Source organism: Staurois parvus, unplaced genomic scaffold (genome assembly GCF_062004578.1).
Source record: "Staurois parvus isolate SC_StPar_1 unplaced genomic scaffold, SC_StPar_1.0 ptg001345l, whole genome shotgun sequence".
Taxonomy (NCBI): domain Eukaryota; kingdom Metazoa; phylum Chordata; class Amphibia; order Anura; family Ranidae; genus Staurois; species Staurois parvus.
Window position 1 is genome coordinate 607,551 of NW_028319141.1, and position 24,067 is coordinate 631,617.

The window sequence follows — 24,067 nt, forward strand, 5'->3', positions numbered from 1 at the left end:
AACATATCTGAAGCCTGCGTTTCCCTGTGTCAGTCCACATAACTCTGGTCATACCCAGAGCCCTGACACCAATACAGTGATCAGTGAAAAAAAAACCCACTGACACTGTCCTAATGGCACTGGGGAGGAAGGGGTTAACATTTTAGGGGTTTACTGTGTGAGGGGAGTGTTTTACTAGGGGGCGGGGGTGTGTGCTGGACGGGGGCAGGCTGATCAAGAGAGAAAAACTCTTCTCTCCCTCTTCAGCTTGTCACGAGCTGTCAGGGAACTGACACAGAGCAGGGCTGTGTGTAAACAATGCAGCCCTGCTCTCTGTCAGCGATCACCGTGAATCGTGGGAAAAAGGCCGGTAATGACCGGCCGTGACCCGGCGGCAGAGACCCGCTGCTGACACCCGCAGGACCGGTAGGGCGGGCACGTGCCTCACGCATGCCCCCTACCTGTTTTGCAAAAACACGTTTTAAAACGTGGTTTTGTGCAGCCGTGCCGCCCTGCAAACATACATATGCAGTGGCTGGGGCTGAAGAGGTTAAAGAGTCCCTAAAAATGAGAAACAATGGCTGTGAGATGACAGAGCTGAATTCTTTAAGGCCCCTTGGGTGTATGCCATCCGGTCCAGGGGCTTTATTCACCTTTATTCTGTCTAAATATTTCTGGATCATATAAATTGTGAGCCAATGTGGATCATCTGGGGGGTGTCAGTACCACCCCCCATTATGGACAAGAGCCCCCCCATGCTCCTTTGTATACACAGAGCTGAAGAAGGGATTTCATACATTGTCCTTCTCTTTGTCCCCCCCCCCTCTAGATGGTTCTGTAAAGGGCCTACATGCTGGGACCGGACCTTTCTACTATTCATATATTGGAGGAATGTTTTGGGGTCGTCCTGATATCTTTCTGTCGTTTGTTTTCAGTTTTTGCTCCTTTATTTCCTTTTTGCATATTCTGTTCTATTCTTTGTAATGTGTAAACGATGATCACGTTCCTTCATTGTTATATTTAATAAAAGCTCTTTTCTTATTATCTATCGCTTTTGTAACTTTGGCTGTAAGCCACATAGGTTTGATTTTTAGCCTTTTATACTTGTTGCCCATGGGAGTATATTTTGCAGTGTGGTCACATACAGTCTTTTTGAAGAACTCCCATTTCTGTGTTGTGTTCATCAATGCCAATATTCCCTCCCAGTCTAAGTCTTGGAGAGCAGCTCTCAGCCTTGGAAAATTAACTCTCTTAAAGTTGAGCATTTTTATTTTCCCCGTATGTGCTCACTGTTTACAGCTAACAATAAATGAAATCATGTTATGGTCACTGCTATCCAGATGTTCTTTTATATGGACATTCGTAATAAGCTCTGCATGGTTGGAGATGACCAGATCCAGCAGAGCATTATACCTAGTTGGGGCCTCTATGAACTGCACCATAAAACTGTCCTGTAGTAGGTTTATACATTCTTTTTGCCCTTTAACTGTTCCTGCAGTACCATTACTCAAGTCACTTTCTGGGTAGTTACCATCCCCCATTATTATCACTGTCCCAGCCCTTTCCATCTGTGGGAGGAGCTGAGTCTCCACCTCCTCATTAACACTGGGAGGCCTATAACAAACTCCAATGATGACCTTTGTAGTACCGCCCCCCATGTGCAGTTCCACCCATAATACTTCAGCCTCATCACACTCTCCATCAACTAGGTCCTCTTTCACACTCGCTCTGAGATCACTTCTCACATAGAGACAGACACCACCACCTTTCCTATTTCCCCCGTCTCTCCGAAAGAGAACCTAGCCAGGAATATGAATGGCCCAGTCATGTGAGGAATGAAGCCAAGATTCAGCAATACCAATTCAATCCTAGTTCTCTTCATGCACCAAACCTTCCAACTCACCTATTGTGCTGGGCAGACTTCTGGCATTGGTGAACACTTTCATTCACCTACACCTTGTTCATTCACCAACACCTTGTTCATTCACCGACACCTTGTTCATTCACTGACACCTTGTTCAATCACTGACACCTTGTTCACACGGTTTTTGTGTAATTTTTATTTTCATACAAATGGTACCAATTCCACTGGTTGTTTATAACATGGGAACCTTTTTACCATCTGCCATAGCCCTCCCCCCATCTTTCCCCATTCCAACCCCAATAAGTACTGACCCCTGTCTGATCTGTCTTCCCCATTATAATCCCAGATGTACAGGAAGACAGGACTTCAGTGAGGAACATTTCCCTCACTCAGGACAGGAAAGTGGCTTCTCCCCCGTATGAGATCTTTGATGTGGGTAAACATGGGACTTCTGTGAAAAACATTTCCCACACTCAGGACAAAAATATGGCTTCTCCCCCGTGTGAGATCTTTCATGTGTGTAAAGATGGGACTTCTGTGAAAAACATTTTAAGCACTCAGAACAAGAAAACGGCTTCTCCCCCGTGTGAGTTCTTTGATGTGTGTAAAGACTGGACTTCGCTGAAAAACATTTCCCACACTCAGGACAAAAATATGGCTTCTCCCCCGTGTGAGTTCTTTGATGTGTGTAAAGTCTGGCCTTCTCTGAAAAAGATTTCCCACACTCAGGACAGGAATATGGCTTCTCCCCGTGTGAGATCTCTGATGTGTGTAAAGACTGCACTTCACTGAAAAACATTTCCCACACTCAGGACATGAATATGGCTTCTCCCCCGTGTGAGTTCTTTGATGTGTGTAAAGTCTGGCCTTCTCTGAAAAAGATTTCCCACACTCAGGACAGGAATATGGCTTCTCCCCCGTGTGAGATCTCTGATGTGTGTAAAGACTGCACTTCACTGAAAAAGATTTCCCGCACTCAGGACAAGAATATGGCTTCACCCCCGTGTGAGTTCTTTGATGTGTGTAAAGTCTGGCCTTCTCTGAAAAAGATTTCCCACACTCAGGACAGGAATATGGCTTCTCCCCCATGTGAGTTCTTTGATGTATGTGAAAACTGGACTTCACTGAAAAACTTTTCCCACACTCAGGACAGGAATACGGCTTCTCCCCCGTGTGAGTTCTTTGATGTGTGTGAAAACTAGACTTCACTGAAAAACATTTTCCGCACTCTGTACAGAAATACGGCTTCTCTCCTGTGTGAGATCTTTTATGCCTATTAAGAACAGCTTTAGAACAGAAACCCTTCCCGCACTCAGTACAGGAGAATCTCTTCCCTGTTGGAAGGCTTGCCCGGTCCCACACAGTCTGAGGTTCCTCAGGATCCGAGGAATCCGATGGTCCATCTACACTGGGTGGTGCCGGATGGACATTGGAGGGAGCCGGGTTTTCTCCTAGACTATACTGGGTGATGTCCTCATCTTCTACTTTCCAGTCTGGAGACAAAGTGAGACAATCCTCGGAGGTTTTCCTCATCTCCCGGCCATGGACTAAAATACAAAGACAAAGAGGATTACTAGACAGGAGCTGATTGGTTCCCCCAAACCAGGACTCTGCCCACATCAGGCAGCTTGGGCTCTGAGGAGCTTACAATTCCACCCTCAAGGGAACTAGGAAATGGCTCCTCTGATCTCCTACCAGGTCATTTCTTTATTCATGGACCTTAGTCAGAGAGTGAGGAAACAACCAGAACTGTCTTTTATAGGAGGGACAGTGATGAGGGGATTATAGGACGAGGGTCCCCACCCCCTCTATTACTCATCGCCATCTTCCCAACACAAGAAGTACTGCACTTCCTTATTTAGTCCATGATTTAGTCATGATGAACAGTGGGGCTGAGCCCCACCAGGGGTCAGAGAGTGAGGAGGGGGGAGAACAACCAAGATGAAGAATGGACTGATCCTGAAGACCACCATCATTGGGGTATTGACTCCTCCCTCATTATCACTGTTTAAGGGTCCAAAGTTGGAGGATGTTATCACATTATTATCACCATGTAAAAGTCTGTGCTCCAATCACATCATCCGATATAAAATGTCCAGCTGGTAGGAAATGGGGGAAAAAAAGAGAATCCATATCATGGTGTCATGGAAATTTTCTACTTACAGGTTGAACTTTAAATGTGTCATATATTAGTGTTATACAAATCCACCACCAAAAACGATGGAATGAACTCACCAGAGCTATTTGCTGGTCAAATTATAAACCAGCAACAGCGCTTGTGCTCTGGGAGCGATGAATAATGATGTCCAATTAGTAGATGTAGTAATACTCAATCACTTTCCAAGTAATCAATAATAGTAATCAGCCTGAGGAATACTATATCCCGATCATAGGAAATACTCTGCAGCCAAAGGATCTCATGGGAAATTTCTCCACTCCATTTCATACCTCCATATATACATGCAGCACACTCAGGAACAAAGAAGAGAACATAATGGTGCCGTACGTTTTTACCATTTATCTATTTAATAAAAAAAGCTCATAAAAAACTCACAAACAAGGTGTCCAGACAGACACCAGCTTAAACTGCAATGCTCAACAGAGGCGAGGTACAAATACCGCTCACCACGGATCACCTCCACCGAACAATGGACAAGGAGCGTTCTGACATCGAGTAGGCCACGCCCAACGCGTTTCGTCACCACGACGTCATCAAGGGGCGGTACAGATAGACACGTCAGATGGCTCATACAAATACCGCCGTACATTTACATAATGCTAATGACCCGCCAATCACCGCGGCGCTGTCTCAATCCACCACCGCTCAATTAATCAGGTCATTAGAACTCTCCATTCAGTCCGCTCCACACAAATGTAGATAGGATGAATAAATGGCTGAATCCAAACCTGTGTGTGTCTGACCCTCCACAGTGAAACGCTATTGAAGGGCCACCCACACAAACATACAAAAATTCAATACATTTTATCGTGTGTATGGCTCTCCCCCGCTCGTAACAACATTAAAGGGCCATACACACAACTTAAAGCATCACTCTTCTCATAAAGAAAAAATATATATCAAATATATATAAGAAATAGTCATTAATATACACACAAAAGGAAGGGAATAGACCACCTAATTCCTATTTCCCCTGCATGTAAATACTAATACAAGGAATGAATATAAAATAAAATAAAAATTAAAAATAAAAAATATATTAAAAAAACCACCATCTTCCTAAAATTATAATCTCCAAAACATATAAAATATATGTGTAGCCAGTTCCCATCCTCCAATTTCTATAGCTAGCCACTATATTTAAAAATTAGTCAAAAAACAATTCAAATCAATATCTATATTTAAACCTTTTGGTACTAAAGAATCCAGTTCATATATCCAAAACGTCTCTTTCTTGGATATTTCTTTAATCAAATCAGTACCCTCCAATGTCTTTGTGCTCTCTCAATACTAGAGATGAGCGAAGTATTCAAAAATTCGATTCGACTGATTCGGCGAATTCGTGGAAAAATTTCGATTCGAGTCGAATATATTCGCTGTGAATTTAACTTATAAAAGGGTGTTTCTAGGCTTCAGAGAGCCTTTATATTAGTGCAGAACACTGTACCTTTAATTTAAATGCCCTTGGAGTCTGCTGGGGAAGAGAAATAATACTGTCAGTCAGTATGACATGCAGATGAGTGCCGTCGATCTTAGAATCACCGCACACTTCACTCATTTGGGCAGTCACGGGGCCAAAACCAGAGTGTGGAGCCACAGTGTGGCGGTGGAGGCAGCAGCAATGGGAGGCCATACAGCACCCTATGACAAAAATGGAAACCACCAGCAGTGTGAGGAGACCTGAAAGTGGCACATGGCAGAGTGTGGCGATAGAGACAGCAGCAATGGGAGGCCGTACAGGGACCCATGACACACTCTGGACCTGGCAGCAGCATGAGGAGGCGGTACAGGGGCCCATGGCAGATTACGGGCCTGGCAGCAGCATGAGGAGTCGGTACAGGGGCCCATGGCAGATTACGGGCCTGGCAGCAGCAATGGGAGGCCGTACAGGGACCCATGACACAATCTGGACCTGGCAGCAGAATGGGGAGGCGGTACAGGGGCCCATGACAGATTACGGGCCTGGCAGCAGCATTTGGAGTCGGTACGGGGGCCCATGACACACTCTGGACCTGGCAGCAGCATGAGGAGGCGGTACAGGGGCGCATGACAGATTACGAGCCTGGCAGCAGCAACTTGGACAGGAGGACGTTCAGTTTCTGCACCGTCTGGTGCGTGCTCGCAAACTGTTGTCTCTTGGAAACGGATTCCAAGAAAGACTGCTGACGGAATCCGTGAAGAGGAGTAGCAGGAGAAGGAGCATCTGAACGAGCGGAATATGCCAACAAGCGACAACAGGGGCCCATGACAGATTACGGGCCTGGCAGCAGCATGAGGAGTCGGTACGGGGGCCCATGGCAGATTAGGGGCCTGGCAGCAGCTATGGGAGGCCCGTAATCTGCCAGCACCCTATGACAAAAAATGGAACCCACCAGCAGTGTGAGGAGACCTGAAAGTGGCACATGGCAGAGTGTGGCGATGGAGACAGCAGCAATGGGAGGCCGTACAGGGACCCATGAGAGACTCTGGACCTGGCAGCAGCATGAGGAGGCGGTATAGGGGCCCATGGCAGATTAGGGGCCTGGCAGCAGCTATGGGAGGCCCGTAATCTGCCAGCACCCTATGACAAAAAATGGAATACACCAGCAGTGTGAGGAGACCTGAAAGTGGCACATGGCAGAGTGTGGCGATGGAGACAGCAGCAATGGGAGGCCGTACAGGGACCCATGAGAGACTCTGGACTTGGCAGCAGCATGAGGAGGCGGTATAGGGGCCCATGGCAGATTAGGGGCCTGGCAGCAGCAATGGGAGGCCCGTAATCTGCCAGCACCCTATGTCAAAAAATTCTACACACCAGCAGTGTGTGAGGAGACCTGAAAGTGGCACATGGCAGAGTGTGGCGATGGAGACAGCAGCAATGGGAGGCCGTACAGGGACCCATGAGAGACTCTGGACCTGGCAGCAGCATGAGGAGGCGGTATATAGGGGCCTATGGCAGATTAGGGGCCTGGCAGCAGCTATAGGAGGCCCGTAATCTGCCAGCACCCTATGTCAAAAAATTCTACACACCAGCAGTGTGAGGAGACCTGAAAGTGGCACATGGCATGAGACACTGTGGACCTGGCAGCAGCATGAGGAGGCGGTATATAGGGGCCCATGGCAGATTAGGGGCCTGGCAGCAGCTATGGGAGGCCCGTAATCTGCCAGCACCCTATGTCAAAAAATTCAACACACCAGCAGTGTGAGGATACCTGAAAGTGGCACATGGCATGAGAGACTGTGGACCTGGCAGCAGCATGAAGAGGCGGTATAGGGGCCCATGGCAGATTAGGGGCCTGGCAGCAGCTATGGGAGGCCCGTAATCTGCCAGCACCCTATGTCAAAAAATTGAACACACCAGCAGTGTGAGGAGACCTGAAAGTGGCACATGGCAGAGTGTGGCGATGGAGACAGCAGCAATGGGAGGCCGTACAGGGACCCATGAGAGACTCTGGACCTGGCAGCAGCATGAGGAGGCGGTATATAGGGGCCCATGGCAGATTAGGGGCCTGGCAGCAGCAATGGGAGGCCCGTAATCTGCCAGCACCCTATGTCAAAAAATTCTACACACCAGCAGTGTGAGGAGACCTGAAAGTGGCACATGGCAGAGTGTGGCGATGGAGACAGCAGCAATGGGAGGCCGTACAGGGACCCATGAGAGACTCTGGACTTGGCAGCAGCATGAGGAGGCGGTATATAGGGGCCCATGGCAGATTAGGGGCCTGGCAGCAGCTATGAGAGGCCCGTAATCTGCCAGCACCCTATGTCAAAAAATTCTACACACCAGCAGTGTGTGAGGAGACCTGAAAGTGGCACATGGCAGAGTGTGGCGATGGAGACAGCAGCAATGGGAGGCCGTACAGGGACCCATGAGAGACTCTGGACTTGGCAGCAGCATGAGGAGGCGGTATATAGGGGCCCATGGCAGATTAGGGGCCTGGCAGCAGCTATGGGAGGCCCGTAATCTGCCAGCACCCTATGTCAAAAAATTCTACACACCAGCAGTGTGTGAGGAGACCTGAAAGTGGCACATGGCAGAGTGTGGCGATGGAGACAGCAGCAATGGGAGGCCGTACAGGGACCCATGAGAGACTCTGGACCTGGCAGCAGCATGAGGAGGCGGTATATAGGGGCCTATGGCAGATTAGGGGCCTGGCAGCAGCTATAGGAGGCCCGTAATCTGCCAGCACCCTATGTCAAAAAATTCTACACACCAGCAGTGTGAGGAGACCTGAAAGTGGCACATGGCAGAGTGTGGCGATGGAGACAGACGCAATGGGAGGCCGTACAGGGACCCATGAGAGACTCTGGACCTGGCAGCAGCATGAGGAGGCGGTATATAGGGGCCTATGGCAGATTAGGGGCCTGGCAGCAGCTATAGGAGGCCCGTAATCTGCCAGCACCCTATGTCAAAAAATTCTACACACCAGCAGTGTGAGGAGACCTGAAAGTGGCACATGGCATGAGACACTGTGGACCTGGCAGCAGCATGAGGAGGCGGTATATAGGGGCCCATGGCAGATTAGGGGCCTGGCAGCAGCTATGGGAGGCCCGTAATCTGCCAGCACCCTATGTCAAAAAATTCAACACACCAGCAGTGTGAGGATACCTGAAAGTGGCACATGGCATGAGAGACTGTGGACCTGGCAGCAGCATGAAGAGGCGGTATAGGGGCCCATGGCAGATTAGGGGCCTGGCAGCAGCTATGGGAGGCCCGTAATCTGCCAGCACCCTATGTCAAAAAATTGAACACACCAGCAGTGTGAGGAGACCTGAAAGTGGCACATGGCAGAGTGTGGCGATGGAGACAGCAGCAATGGGAGGCCGTACAGGGACCCATGAGAGACTCTGGACCTGGCAGCAGCATGAGGAGGCGGTATATAGGGGCCCATGGCAGATTAGGGGCCTGGCAGCAGCAATGGGAGGCCCGTAATCTGCCAGCACCCTATGTCAAAAAATTCTACACACCAGCAGTGTGAGGAGACCTGAAAGTGGCACATGGCAGAGTGTGGCGATGGAGACAGCAGCAATGGGAGGCCGTACAGGGACCCATGAGAGACTCTGGACTTGGCAGCAGCATGAGGAGGCGGTATATAGGGGCCCATGGCAGATTAGGGGCCTGGCAGCAGCTATGAGAGGCCCGTAATCTGCCAGCACCCTATGTCAAAAAATTCTACACACCAGCAGTGTGTGAGGAGACCTGAAAGTGGCACATGGCAGAGTGTGGCGATGGAGACAGCAGCAATGGGAGGCCGTACAGGGACCCATGAGAGACTCTGGACTTGGCAGCAGCATGAGGAGGCGGTATATAGGGGCCCATGGCAGATTAGGGGCCTGGCAGCAGCTATGGGAGGCCCGTAATCTGCCAGCACCCTATGTCAAAAAATTCTACACACCAGCAGTGTGTGAGGAGACCTGAAAGTGGCACATGGCAGAGTGTGGCGATGGAGACAGCAGCAATGGGAGGCCGTACAGGGACCCATGAGAGACTCTGGACCTGGCAGCAGCATGAGGAGGCGGTATATAGGGGCCTATGGCAGATTAGGGGCCTGGCAGCAGCTATAGGAGGCCCGTAATCTGCCAGCACCCTATGTCAAAAAATTCTACACACCAGCAGTGTGAGGAGACCTGAAAGTGGCACATGGCAGAGTGTGGCGATGGAGACAGACGCAATGGGAGGCCGTACAGGGACCCATGAGAGACTCTGGACCTGGCAGCAGCATGAGGAGGCGGTATATAGGGGCCTATGGCAGATTAGGGGCCTGGCAGCAGCTATAGGAGGCCCGTAATCTGCCAGCACCCTATGTCAAAAAATTCTACACACCAGCAGTGTGAGGAGACCTGAAAGTGGCACATGGCATGAGACACTGTGGACCTGGCAGCAGCATGAGGAGGCGGTATATAGGGGCCCATGGCAGATTAGGGGCCTGGCAGCAGCTATGGGAGGCCCGTAATCTGCCAGCACCCTATGTCAAAAAATTCAACACACCAGCAGTGTGAGGATACCTGAAAGTGGCACATGGCATGAGAGACTGTGGACCTGGCAGCAGCATGAAGAGGCGGTATAGGGGCCCATGGCAGATTAGGGGCCTGGCAGCAGCTATGGGAGGCCCGTAATCTGCCAGCACCCTATGTCAAAAAATTGAACACACCAGCAGTGTGAGGAGACCTGAAAGTGGCACATGGCAGAGTGTGGCGATGGAGACAGCAGCAATGGGAGGCCGTACAGGGACCCATGAGAGACTCTGGACCTGGCAGCAGCATGAGGAGGCGGTATATAGGGGCCCATGGCAGATTAGGGGCCTGGCAGCAGCAATGGGAGGCCCGTAATCTGCCAGCACCCTATGTCAAAAAATTCTACACACCAGCAGTGTGAGGAGACCTGAAAGTGGCACATGGCAGAGTGTGGCGATGGAGACAGCAGCAATGGGAGGCCGTACAGGGACCCATGAGAGACTCTGGACTTGGCAGCAGCATGAGGAGGCGGTATATAGGGGCCCATGGCAGATTAGGGGCCTGGCAGCAGCTATGGGAGGCCCGTAATCTGCCAGCACCCTATGTCAAAAAATTCTACACACCAGCAGTGTGTGAGGAGACCTGAAAGTGGCACATGGCAGAGTGTGGCGATGGAGACAGCAGCAATGGGAGGCCGTACAGGGACCCATGAGAGACTCTGGACTTGGCAGCAGCATGAGGAGGCGGTATATAGGGGCCCATGGCAGATTAGGGGCCTGGCAGCAGCTATGGGAGGCCCGTAATCTGCCAGCACCCTATGTCAAAAAATTCTACACACCAGCAGTGTGTGAGGAGACCTGAAAGTGGCACATGGCAGAGTGTGGCGATGGAGACAGCAGCAATGGGAGGCCGTACAGGGACCCATGAGAGACTCTGGACCTGGCAGCAGCATGAGGAGGCGGTATATAGGGGCCTATGGCAGATTAGGGGCCTGGCAGCAGCTATAGGAGGCCCGTAATCTGCCAGCACCCTATGTCAAAAAATTCTACACACCAGCAGTGTGAGGAGACCTGAAAGTGGCACATGGCAGAGTGTGGCGATGGAGACAGCAGCAATGGGAGGCCGTACAGGGACCCATGAGAGACTCTGGACTTGGCAGCAGCATGAGGAGGCGGTATAGGGGCCCATGGCAGATTAGGGGCCTGGCAGCAGCAATGGGAGGCCCGTAATCTGCCAGCACCCTATGTCAAAAAATTCTACACACCAGCAGTGTGTGAGGAGACCTGAAAGTGGCACATGGCAGAGTGTGGCGATGGAGACAGCAGCAATGGGAGGCCGTACAGGGACCCATGAGAGACTCTGGACCTGGCAGCAGCATGAGGAGGCGGTATATAGGGGCCTATGGCAGATTAGGGGCCTGGCAGCAGCTATAGGAGGCCCGTAATCTGCCAGCACCCTATGTCAAAAAATTCTACACACCAGCAGTGTGAGGAGACCTGAAAGTGGCACATGGCAGAGTGTGGCGATGGAGACAGACGAAATGGGAGGCCGTACAGGGACCCATGAGAGACTCTGGACCTGGCAGCAGCATGAGGAGGCGGTATATAGGGGCCTATGGCAGATTAGGGGCCTGGCAGCAGCTATAGGAGGCCCATAATCTGCCAGCACCCTATGTCAAAAAATTCAACACACCAGCAGTGTGAGGAGACCTGAAAGTGGCACATGGCATGAGACACTGTGGACCTGGCAGCAGCATGAGGAGGCGGTATATAGGGGCCCATGGCAGATTAGGGGCCTGGCAGCAGCTATGGGAGGCCCGTAATCTGCCAGCACCCTATGTCAAAAAATTCAACACACCAGCAGTGTGAGGAGACCTGAAAGTGGCACATGGCATGAGAGACTGTGGACCTGGCAGCAGCATGAAGAGGCGGTATAGGGGCCCATGGCAGATAAGGGGCCTGGCAGCAGCTATGGGAGGCCCGTAATCTGCCAGCACCCTATGTCAAAAAATTTAACACACCAGCAGTGTGAGGAGACCTGAAAGTGGCACATGGCAGAGTGTGGCGATGGAGACAGCAGCAATGGGAGGCCGTACAGGGACCCATGAGAGACTCTGGACCTGGCAGCAGCATGAGGAGGCGGTATATAGGGGCCCATGGCAGATTAGGGGCCTGGCAGCAGCTATAGGAGACCCGTAATCTGCCAGCACCCTATGTCAAAAAATTCTACACACCAGCAGTGTGTGAGGAGACCTGAAAGTGGCACATGGCAGAGTGTGGCGATGGAGACAGCAGCAATGGGAGGCCGTACAGGGACCCATGAGAGACTCTGGACTTGGCAGCAGCATGAGGAGGCGGTATATAGGGGCCCATGGCAGATTAGGGGCCTGGCAGCAGCTATGGGAGGCCCGTAATCTGCCAGCACCCTATGTCAAAAAATTCTACACACCAGCAGTGTGTGAGGAGACCTGAAAGTGGCACATGGCAGAGTGTGGCGATGGAGACAGCAGCAATGGGAGGCCGTACAGGGACCCATGAGAGACTCTGGACCTGGCAGCAGCATGAGGAGGCGGTATATAGGGGCCTATGGCAGATTAGGGGCCTGGCAGCAGCTATAGGAGGCCCGTAATCTGCCAGCACCCTATGTCAAAAAATTCTACACACCAGCAGTGTGAGGAGACCTGAAAGTGGCACATGGCAGAGTGTGGCGATGGAGACAGACGCAATGGGAGGCCGTACAGGGACCCATGAGAGACTCTGGACTTGGCAGCAGCATGAGGAGGCGGTATAGGGGCCCATGGCAGATTAGGGGCCTGGCAGCAGCAATGGGAGGCCCGTAATCTGCCAGCACCCTATGTCAAAAAATTCTACACACCAGCAGTGTGTGAGGAGACCTGAAAGTGGCACATGGCAGAGTGTGGCGATGGAGACAGCAGCAATGGGAGGCCGTACAGGGACCCATGAGAGACTCTGGACCTGGCAGCAGCATGAGGAGGCGGTATATAGGGGCCTATGGCAGATTAGGGGCCTGGCAGCAGCAATGGGAGGCCCGTAATCTGCCAGCACCCTATGTCAAAAAATTCTACACACCAGCAGTGTGTGAGGAGAACTGAAAGTGGCACATGGCAGAGTGTGGCGATGGAGACAGCAGCAATGGGAGGCCGTACAGGGACCCATGAGAGACTCTGGACCTGGCAGCAGCATGAGGAGGCGGTATATAGGGGCCTATGGCAGATTAGGGGCCTGGCAGCAGCTATAGGAGGCCCGTAATCTGCCAGCACCCTATGTCAAAAAATTCTACACACCAGCAGTGTGAGGAGACCTGAAAGTGGCACATGGCAGAGTGTGGCGATGGAGACAGCAGCAATGGGAGGCCGTACAGGGACCCATGAGAGACTCTGGACTTGGCAGCAGCATGAGGAGGCGGTATAGGGGCCCATGGCAGATTAGGGGCCTGGCAGCAGCAATGGGAGGCCCGTAATCTGCCAGCACCCTATGTCAAAAAATTCTACACACCAGCAGTGTGTGAGGAGACCTGAAAGTGGCACATGGCAGAGTGTGGCGATGGAGACAGCAGCAATGGGAGGCCGTACAGGGACCCATGAGAGACTCTGGACCTGGCAGCAGCATGAGGAGGCGGTATATAGGGGCCTATGGCAGATTAGGGGCCTGGCAGCAGCTATGGGAGGCCCGTAATCTGCCAGCACCCTATGTCAAAAAATTCTACACACCAGCAGTGTGTGAGGAGACCTGAAAGTGGCACATGTTTGAGGCATGATTCATGGCGGATTTAGTCAGTTGTGTCAGGAACTGGTGGTTTGAAATCCAGACTAATCCACGCCTGATTCATTTTCACAAACGTGAGTCTCTCCACACTTTGGGTGGACAGTCGTGTCCTCCGCGGAGTTACAATACCTCCTGCCGCACTAAACACGCGCTCCGATGCCACGCTACTGGCCGGGCATGACAGCCTTTCAAGGGCAAATTCAGCTAGTTGGGGCCAAAGGTCAAGTTTCGTTGACCAGTAGTCAAGGGGATTGTCTACCTCGGTTGGCAGGGTGCTGTCCAAGTAGGCCCAAGCCTGTTGTTTGAGGTCCTGCTCCAGGTCCACCTGATGCTGCTGCTGCTGCGGCTGGTTAGTAGTTTCCTCACTGCGCTGGTGAAGAAAGCTACTCATCATTGACTGCAGACTGAGGCAGCCGCTGCTGGTGGAGCTGCCACTGCTCCTACCACCCCACCCCTCCCCTGCTGCCATGGCAGCGGAACGCGAGCGCACAGGGCCCACAGTGTCTGAGGATGGACGTTGGCGCACAAAGGCAGAGACCAGCTGACTACATAGGTGGTTTTTATAGTACGTTATTTTGGCCTCCCTCTCAGCAGGTGTGAAAAAGGCCACCATTTTGGAACGGTAGCGAGGGTCCAACAAGGTGGACAGCCAAAAGTCATCCCTCTGTCTGATGGTTATTATTCGGCTGTCGCTACGCAAGCAACCGAGCATGCTATGGGCCATTTGTGCCAAGGAATGCGAGGGACTCCCTGCCTCCATCTCCACAGCATACTGCCACGGTGCGTCTGGGTCCTCTGTCTCCTCCTCCTCCTCCTCTACCAGATGCTCCTGCTCCTCCACTCCTGTCCGCTGAGTGGAAAAACCACCCATTTCACTCAATAATTCCTGAGCACAAATGTCCTCCTCTACCTCCTCCTCTTCTTCCTGTCCTGCCCCCACAGGGGTCATGTGGCGTTGAGATCTGTGCGCCACGTCTACCGCACCCTGACCAGCCATTGTTAACAGCATTTGTTCAAGGACGTGCAACAGAGGAATGACGTCGTTCATCCCATAGTCCTGCCGACTCACGAATAGCGTGGCCTCCTCAAAGGGCCTGAGCAAGCGGCAGGTGTCACGCATGAGCTGCCAATGGCTGACATCGAAGTTACACAGGGGAGTACCTTTATCCGCTTGTAACATCAGGAAATCGGTGATGGCCTTTCGCTGCTCGTAAAGGCGGTCTAACATGTGTAGGGTTGAATTCCACCTTGTTGCAACGTCGCAGATCAGGCGATGCTGTGGAATTCCGTTCTGCCGCTGCAGCTCAATGAGGGTGTGCTTTGCGGTGTAGGAATGGCTGAAATGCATGCAAAGTTTACGTGACATTTTAAGGATGTCTTGCAGTGGGATGGTGGATTTTAGGAACCGCTTGACAACCAGATTGAACACGTGAGCCATGCATGGCGCATGGCACAACCTTCCTTGACGCAGAGCAGACACCATGTTCTTTCCGTTGTCGGTCAACATGGTTCCGATTTTCAGTTTGCGCGGAGACAGCCATCTGTCGATTTCTCTGTTCATTACACTCAGAAGTTCCTCCCCTGTGTGACTACGTTCGCGAAGGCATACCAGGTGCAGAACAGCGTGACACCGTTGCGCCCTGCACATGTGATATGCCGGTCGGGTAATGGGACTTGGCACGGGGGTGGCGGCTGAGGACACGGCGGAAGAAGAGGTGGTAGAGGCGGACATGTTTGCTGGACCAAGGACGTGCAAACGTGGAGGCAAAAGCGTCGTGACCTGTCCAAGTTGCTGGTGCGGCTGTGCCGGCACCACGTTCACCCAGTGGGCCGTAAATGACATGTACTGTCCCTGACCGTAGTTACAGCTCCACACGTCGGCGCTGCCGTGCACTTTGGCAGAGACCGACATGCTCAAAGACTGGCCCACCATCTCTTCTACATGTGAATGCAGGGCTGGCACTGCCTTTTTGGCGAAGAAATGCCGGATTGGCACTCTCCACCGTGGCGCGGCACAAGCCATCATTTCTCGGAAAGGTGCTGAGTCCAGCACTTGGAAAGGGAGGGACTGCAGCACCAGCAACTTGGACAGGAGGACGTTCAGCTTTTGCACCGTCGGGTGCGTGCTCGCAAACTGTTGTCTCTTGGATACGGATTCCAAGAAAGACTGTTGATGGAATCCGAGAAGAGGAGTAGCAGGAGAAGGAGCATCTGAACGAGCGGAAGATGGCAACGAGCGACAACTCCCCTCAGCAGAGGTGTTGGAGCCTTGACTGGCTGATAGAGGGCGATTGACGTCGGGTGACGGAGCAAGTAACGGAGCGGGTGATGGAGCGGGGGCTGGGGCAGGCAGAACCGCCGTATCTTTATCACGGTTTTCCCAGGCCACCGAATGGTGACGCTGCATATGCTGAGGCAACGCTGTAGTCCCAACATGGGCCCCCTGGCCACGCTTGACTTTCTGGCCACATAGTCGACATACGGCTACGTTTACTTCCTCGGGCGGCTTGACGAAAAATTGCCACACCACCGAGTAGGAAACTTTGCCCCCGATACTCCTCACTGGCTGACTGCTACTTCCTCCGTGCGCACCGGCACCACTACTGGCCGTGGTGGTAGGCTGCAGTGGAGCTGGTGCTCTAATCCGTGGCCGTTTGGCTCCACTGACACTGCTGCGACCCTGCTGCCTCCTGGGCAACCCACCGACTGTTTCGCTCGCTGCCAAGCTGGCACCCTCTTCTCCTGATGATGTGGAAGAAATTACCTGATGACGACGAGGCTGCCAAGTGCGATCAACCTCCTCATCATCAAGTAGGGTCTCCGCCTCACTACTAGCCCCCTCGGCTGCGTCTGGGTCAGGAGACAGACCTGTCTCTAGACCGGCTACCGAGCCACTCTCCTCGCCAGTACTTCTTCGCCTGGCTGCTGAAAAGGCGGATGTCTCCCCCCGTTCCTGACCGCCCTCTGTTAGCTCTTCCTCACTGTACAGTGGGGCTGAGCCCACAGCATGCGATACTTCGCTTGGTGAGGGAACAGCAAAGGACAGGGGCAGGTCGAGGACACGTGATTTCAGTGGGCTTGCTCCCGGGCCATGCCAACTAACGGTTGAGTCTGACATACCCACCGACCGTTGGCTGTAGGTGTCAGAGGTGACCTGGGAAGAGGAAGACGACCGAGCCAACCAATCGATGACGGCAGGGTTGTCGGTGGAGACACGACCGCTGGATGACACCGGGAGCACTGGCCTCTGGCTGCGAATAGTGCTGCCTCGACCCCTTCCTCTGCTGCCACGTCTGCTCGCTCCTAAAACATTGCCTCCTCTGCCACTCATCTGCGTGTTGTCTGACATACTCTTTAATTCAACGATTCTGTGTCCCTGAGTAACAATTCTGTGTCCCTGAGTAACAATTCTGTGTCTGTCCCTGAGTAACAATTCTGTGGCCCTAAGTAACGGTTCTGTGGCCCTCAGTAACAATTCTGTGTCCCTGAGTAACGTTTCTGTGTCTGTCCCTGAGTAACAATTCTGTGGCCCTAAGTAACGGTTCTGTGGCCCTCAGTAACAATTCTGTGTCCCTGAGTAACAATTCTGTGGCCCTAAGTAACGGTTCTGTGGCCCTCAGTAACAATTCTGTGTCCCTCAGTAACAATTCTGTGTCTGTCCCTGAGTAACAATTCTGTGGCCCTAAGTAACGGTTCTGTGGCCCTCAGTAACAATTCTGTGTCGCTGAGTAACGTTTCTGTGGCCCTAAGTAACGGTTCTGTGGCCCTCAGTAACAATTCTGTGTCCCTGAGTAACAATTCTGTGGCCCTAAGTAACGGTTCTGTGGCCCTCAGTAACAATTCTGTGTCCCTGAGTAACAATTCTGTGGCCCTAAGTAACGGTTCTGTGGCCCTCAGTAACAATTCTGTGTCCCTCAGTAACAATTCTGTGTCTGTCCCTGAGTAACAATTCTGTGGCCCTAAGTAACGGTTCTGTGGCCCTCAGTAACAATTCTGTGTCTGTCCCTGAGTAACAATTCTGTGGCCCTAACTAACGTTTCTGTGGCCCTAAGTAACAGTTCTGTGGCCCTCAGTAACAATTCTGTGTCCCTGAGTAACGTTTCTGTGGCCCTAAGTAACAATTCTGTGGCCCTCAGTAACAATTCTGTGTCTGTCCCTGAGTAACAATTCTGTGGCCCTAAGTAACGGTTCTGTGGCCCTCAGTAACAATTCTGTGTCCCTGAGTAACAATTCTGTGGCCCTAAGTAACGGTTCTGTGGCCCTCAGTAACAATTCTGTGTCCCTGAGTAACAATTCTGTGTCTGTCCCTGAGTAACAATTCTGTGTCCCTAAGTAACGGTTCTGTGGCCCTCAGTAACAATTCTGTGTCCCTGAGTAACAATTCTGTGGCCCTAAGTAACGGTTCTGTGGCCCTCAGTAACAATTCTGTGTCCCTCAGTAACAATTCTGTGTCTGTCCCTCAGTAACAATTCTGTGTCCCTGAGTAACGTTTCTGTGGCCCTAAGTAACAATTCTGTGGCCCTCAGTAACAATTCTGTGTCTGTCCCTGAGTAACGTTTCTGTGGCCCTAAGTAACGGTTCTGTGGCCCTCAGTAACAATTCTGTGTCCCTGAGTAACAATTCTGTAGCCCTAAGTAACGGTTCTGTGGCCCTCAGTAACAATTCTGTGTCCCTGAGTAACAATTCTGTGTCTGTCCCTGAGTAACAATTCTGTGGCCCTAAGTAACGGTTCTGTGGCCCTCAGTAACAATTCTGTGTCCCTGAGTAACAATTCTGTGGCCCTAAGTAACGGTTCTGTGGCCCTCAGTAACAATTGTGTCCCTGAGTAACAATTCTGTGTCTGTCCCTGAGTAACAATTCTGTGGCCCTAAGTAACGGTTCTGTGGCCCTCAGTAACAATTCTGTGTCCCTGAGTAACAATTCTGTGGCCCTAAGTAACAGTTCTGTGGCCCTCAGTAACAATTCTGTGTCCCTCAGTAACAATTCTGTGTCTGTCCCTGAGTAACAATTCTGTGGCCCTAACTAACGTTTCTGTGGCCCTAAGTAACAGTTCTGTGGCCCTCAGTAACAATTCTGTGTCCCTGAGTAACGTTTCTGTGGCCCTAAGTAACAATTCTGTGGCCCTCAGTAACAATTCTGTGTCTGTCCCTGAGTAACAATTCTGTGGCCCTAACTAACGTTTCTGTGGCCCTAACAGTTCTGTGGCCCTCAGTAACAATTCTGTGGCCCTGAGTAACGTTTCTGTGGCCCTAAGTAACAATTCTGTGGCCCTCAGTAACAATTCTGTGTCTGTCCCTGAGTAACAATTCTGTGGCCCTAACTAACGTTTCTGTGGCCCTAAGTAACAGTTCTGTGGCCCTCAGTAACAATTCTGTGTCTGTCCCTGAGTAACAATTCTGTGGCCCTAACTAACGTTTCTGTGGCCCTAAGTAACAATTCTGTCTGTCCCTGAGTAACAATTCTGTGGCCCTAACTAGCGTTTCTGTGGCCCTAAGTAACGATTCTGTGGTCCTCACTAACAATTCTGTGTCCCTGAGTAATGTTTCTCTGTCCCTAAGTAACGTTTCTCTGTCCCTAAGTAACGTTTCTCTGTCCCCAAGTAACGTTTATGTGGCCCTAACTCTGTCCCTAATACAGAGCGGTCTGCCTCTCTTGAATGACTGGAGGCAAATGAAGAATTCTAAAATGGCCGCCATTTATAGCTCGACCATTACACAGTGCTGGCTGGCTGGCTGCTGGCTGATTGGCTAATGCGATCACATGTCATTAAGGAATGCATTATGGGTCAGCGCGCCTTGTCTGCGCGCCTTCCCAGACATCCCCGCTCCGTCGCCGCACATGTCCGCCGCCATTTTAGGAAAAATTTCGATTCGCGCATCCGAAGTATGCTATTTTTCGGATTCGGCGCGAATCGAAAATTTTCCAATATTCGAAACGAATTCCACTTCGCCTACTTCGATTCGCTCATCTCTAATTATTACTAAAAGGTCAAAAGGGTGCAATAAAAATATTTACAGAAAAATATGTAGCCAATATATATATAAATATACAGAGAACAATAACACAGCAAAGAGATAACAGAGAGAAGTTTAGAGGGTTAAAGTACTTGCCACACGTCCTGGGTTAAGCAGATTAGTTTTCAGAGCAAAAGGATTTCTTATCTCCCACTGTCAGTTTCAATGTTAAAACAGAGATTTTTCAACTCACCCCAACTCAGCATTTTCTAGCAACTCCACAGGGTGTCTCCCTGGAGCAGTAAACCAATCGCCTCATTTGGGGAGGGAGGTGTAGGTGGAGACCTAAGCTATGACCAAAAACTCTCATAGCTTCTATTATGATTCATAACTTATTCTCGGGGCATTTAGCAGCCTTGAAATATCAGAAACAAGAACGAGCGCTAGATCTATAGGGCAGAAGCAGCTAGCATGAAAGGTAATTCCCTCAAAACCTTCTATATCACTCAGATCTCATATACCATGCAGCGCTAAAATTATTCAATAATATCCTCAAAGTGTGCTTAAATATCGTCTCTATTTAGCCAAAACGATTCAAATAATAAATGAATATTCAACAATAATACAGGTAGGTGATGAGTCGTGACAGTCTCTTAGATATTTAAATCATAGTATGGTGACTTCGGTGACAGATATAGCTGTAGAATGCACTAACCAGAGAGCGCTTAATATTGCGCATGTAATAGATGGTATTAGGTAATCTGGGGTTGGGCATCCAGGACACAGATCTGTTGAAGAACGCCACCAGAGATAGTAGTATTTCAGCCAATATATCCAGGTTATGCAATCCAGATCCACCAGGGGGAGCCAGCAGTCTAGATGTCATCCAGGATCCAAGGCTCAGAAACACAGATGAATATCAGATGGTTGCAATCTCTCAGAGGGTGCCAGTAATTAACCTGTCATCTCAGGGGATCCTTTAGGAGGTGGGCTCAAAGAAAAAAGAGCCCAAGCACAAATATTTCCATAGTGCAACACCGTTTTTATTCAGAATTTGTATAAAAAAGATAATAGTGACACTTACACTTTTAATTTTCTGTTGGCATCTGGCCAGATGAGAGATCCACGTGGCTGAGTCACTGAGAGCAACTTCCTGACATGTTTCATGCGATGGCACGTTATCAAAGGAAGCTGACTGCTCTCAGTGACAGCTCTTATATAGTGTGGGCGGCGCATGCTCATTAGATGATCGTGACGTCATCATTGGATGCTCGAGCATGCGCAGATCATCTGCGCGGCAGCCATTTTGAAGAAGACCAAAAATGCATTGACTTTTATGGGGGATTTTTCTCAATGGGAAAGGACATGTGAACTCAATCAGTACAGAATCTATGTATTGAGCCACTAATTCTCACGTGTTTAGATGGTTAAATAAACATGTATATTCTAGTTTAAATAGCAGAGATTGTCTAGATCTCTTCCTTTGATTCCCAAAGTTGATTATATCCCCTCATTTATTTATTATAAATTTTACTCAGTATGTTTAATGAAGTGGTGGAACTACAAGTCTCAATTAGCTAGCGATCTCCATAGTATGCGCAGACCACAAATATAATTAGTCAACAGGCATTGAATACTTAATATTACACATTAAAAATAGACTGTATATATGAAAAAACAGTATATGCCTATAAAATAACAATGAATTATATGTATATAAAATATTAATAATCCATAAAAATACACAAAAAATGAATCCAAATGATATCTGTATGAGTATAATAGGATTATAAAACGCTCCATATACATACATAAAATAACATAATAGTTAAAAAATGTAAAATGATGTGCTTGATATTAGTTATGTAAAAAAATATTCTCCCGTGCATATCTTATATTTATGTTCACACCTATAGTTGACAACCTTTAATAAATATATTTGGTAAATAAATGTATAGATAAAAAATGGGTGAGCTACCCAATGCAAAAATAATAAAAAATATTAAAAAACGTCACTCCCTAAAATATAGGATATTTTAGTGGCTGTGAATGAGTTTTCTTACTATTAAGATGAGTATTAAAAATAATGATATAATAAAATTCATAACCATAGACCATTTCCTTCGAAAATTGGAAGAATGTTCCCATAACTGGTATGATTAATTCTAAACAGAGGAGAGTTAACTAGTATCTATATAACAATTAATATCTAATTCCACATTCAAGCCTAGCGGTGCCGAGGTACACAACAGATAAATCCATTTCGTTTCTAATCTCGATACCGCACGGCGTTTAAAAATACCCCTCCAATGGCTATTTACAATATCAATTCCCATCAATTTCAAACCGTGTGGATTTTTACCATGGGCTTCCTTAACCCCTTGACGCCGACGTAACACAAATATGCGTCCTCACAGACCTGGGCTTTTTTCCGTGGGGCCGCATATTTCCGTACCTGTCTTTGTGCTGGGAGCGCGCTGCTCGGCGCGCTCCCAGCACCAAGACCGCGGTGTCACTGAGAGCCCTGGGTCCCGTTCTAACGATCGGGACCCGGGACTCCCGATTCCGGGTCACGTGATCGCTGTGATAGCCTCTGATTGGCTATCACAGTGATCAATCACTGTGCAGCCCGGCCCCCTTGTTTTCTCTCTCTCTATGAATGGAGAAGAGAGATACATTGTATCTCTCGAACTCCTGACATAGAGAGATAAAAAAAAAGTTTGTAAAAAAAAAAAAAAAAAAAGATAAATATTAAAAAATAAAATAAAAAATAAAGAAAAATACCTAGATCAATGTTTGATCTAGTTCAGTACCAGGGTTAGTGTTTGGGTCAAGGTCAGGGTCAAAGGTCAGGGTCAAGGGCAAAGGTCAGGGTCAGGATTTAAAAAAAAAATTGGTATCAGTGTCAGTTAGTGTCAGTGTTAATGGCAGTGACAGTGTGTTTTATGTATAAAAAAAAGAAAAAAAAAAGACAAACAAAATGCACACTATTGTTTCTGGACTGTACTACGGGTACAAACAACAAATAACATATACATATATGGTATTGCTGTGATCAACAAGAACTGGAGAATGTATTTTGGGTTGTTCTTTGGTGGTAGGTTATGGTCGTAACAAGAAACACACAGTTAAATTTAAAAAAATGTTTTTTTTTTACTATTTTGGCCCAGTTTTCCTTTAATAATAAAAAAAAAATTAGGAGCTATCCATGACCATTTACCACCAAATGAAAGCCCAATTTGTCCTGAAAAAAACAAGGTATAATCCACCTGGATGTACAAAGTAGTTGTGACAATATGTACGGTTTTACTAACACGTCAACGTTGCAGAATTGTGCTTAGGCATTTAGATTTGTTTTACCCTTAGGCGTGAAGGGGTTAAAGTGCATTGATACTGAGTGGTCTTTGAACCCCTTTTTTATATTTGAAAGATGTTCCCTGAGTCTGTCCTGCAACTTTCTTGTAGTTCTACCAATGTATTGTTTCCCACATTCACATTCCAGTAGATATACCACATGAGTGCTATAACATGTTATTGTTCCTTGAATGTCATATGTTTTACCAGTGATACTGGAGTGGAAACTCTTAATTGGTTTTTTATGTATTCCATTGTAGGTGCATAACATGCACCTATTGCAGGGGTAGAATCCTTTATGGTTCAAGTTAAAGGAGAGGTTTTTGGGTGGCTTGACAATATTTGGTGCCAGAATATTCCTTAACGGTGGGGCTTTTTTAAATGTGATTTCAGGATGACTGGGTAATGATTCACCAAGTATAGGATCGTTCATGAGAATGGGACAGTTTTTCTTACTAATTCTAGATACACTTCTATGTTGCAACGAATAGTTCGTAATGAAGGGACAGAATCTTTCATTGTTCCGTTGAACTTTAGGACCAAGGAGATTCTCTCTGTCCAAGTTACCAACTTCTATGATCTCCTTGTCCAAAACTTCAGTATTGTACCCTTTCTCAGCAAATTGTGCTTTGAGAGTATTAACTTGGGAAGTGTAATCTTCTAATTTATGGCAATTTCTGCGAATGCGTAAGAACTGACTCTTGGGGATCCCATTTAGCCATCTGGGATGATGGCAACTAGTTTTTGGGATGAAACTGTTTCTATCTGTGGTTTTAAAAAAACTTTTGGTTAAAATACTTGTCCCTTCTCTAAAAAGTGTTAAATCTAAAAAGTTTATTTCGTAGTAACTGTATTCATACGTCAGTTTGATATTATGATTATTATCATTTAAAGTGTTAAAAAAGTTAGTTAACGTGAATTCGTCCCCTTTCCACAGGAGTAAAATATTGTCTATATAGCGTTTATAAAAAATGAGGTCTGGCCAGTCCCTAGAATAATCTCCTCCTCCCAGTTAGCC

General features: G+C 48.9%; 1 protein-coding gene across 1 annotated transcript in view; it reads right to left on the minus strand.

Annotated features, from left to right (window-relative positions):
• The window catches only part of LOC149436770 (uncharacterized), a 166,420-nt gene that overhangs the window by 43,436 nt on the left and 98,917 nt on the right, over window positions 1-24,067 (minus strand). Inside the window, 2 exon segments of the mRNA XM_089661487.1 lie at window positions 2,244-2,593; window positions 2,596-3,385. Coding sequence (XP_089517613.1) covers window positions 2,244-2,593; window positions 2,596-3,385 — 1,140 coding nt within the window.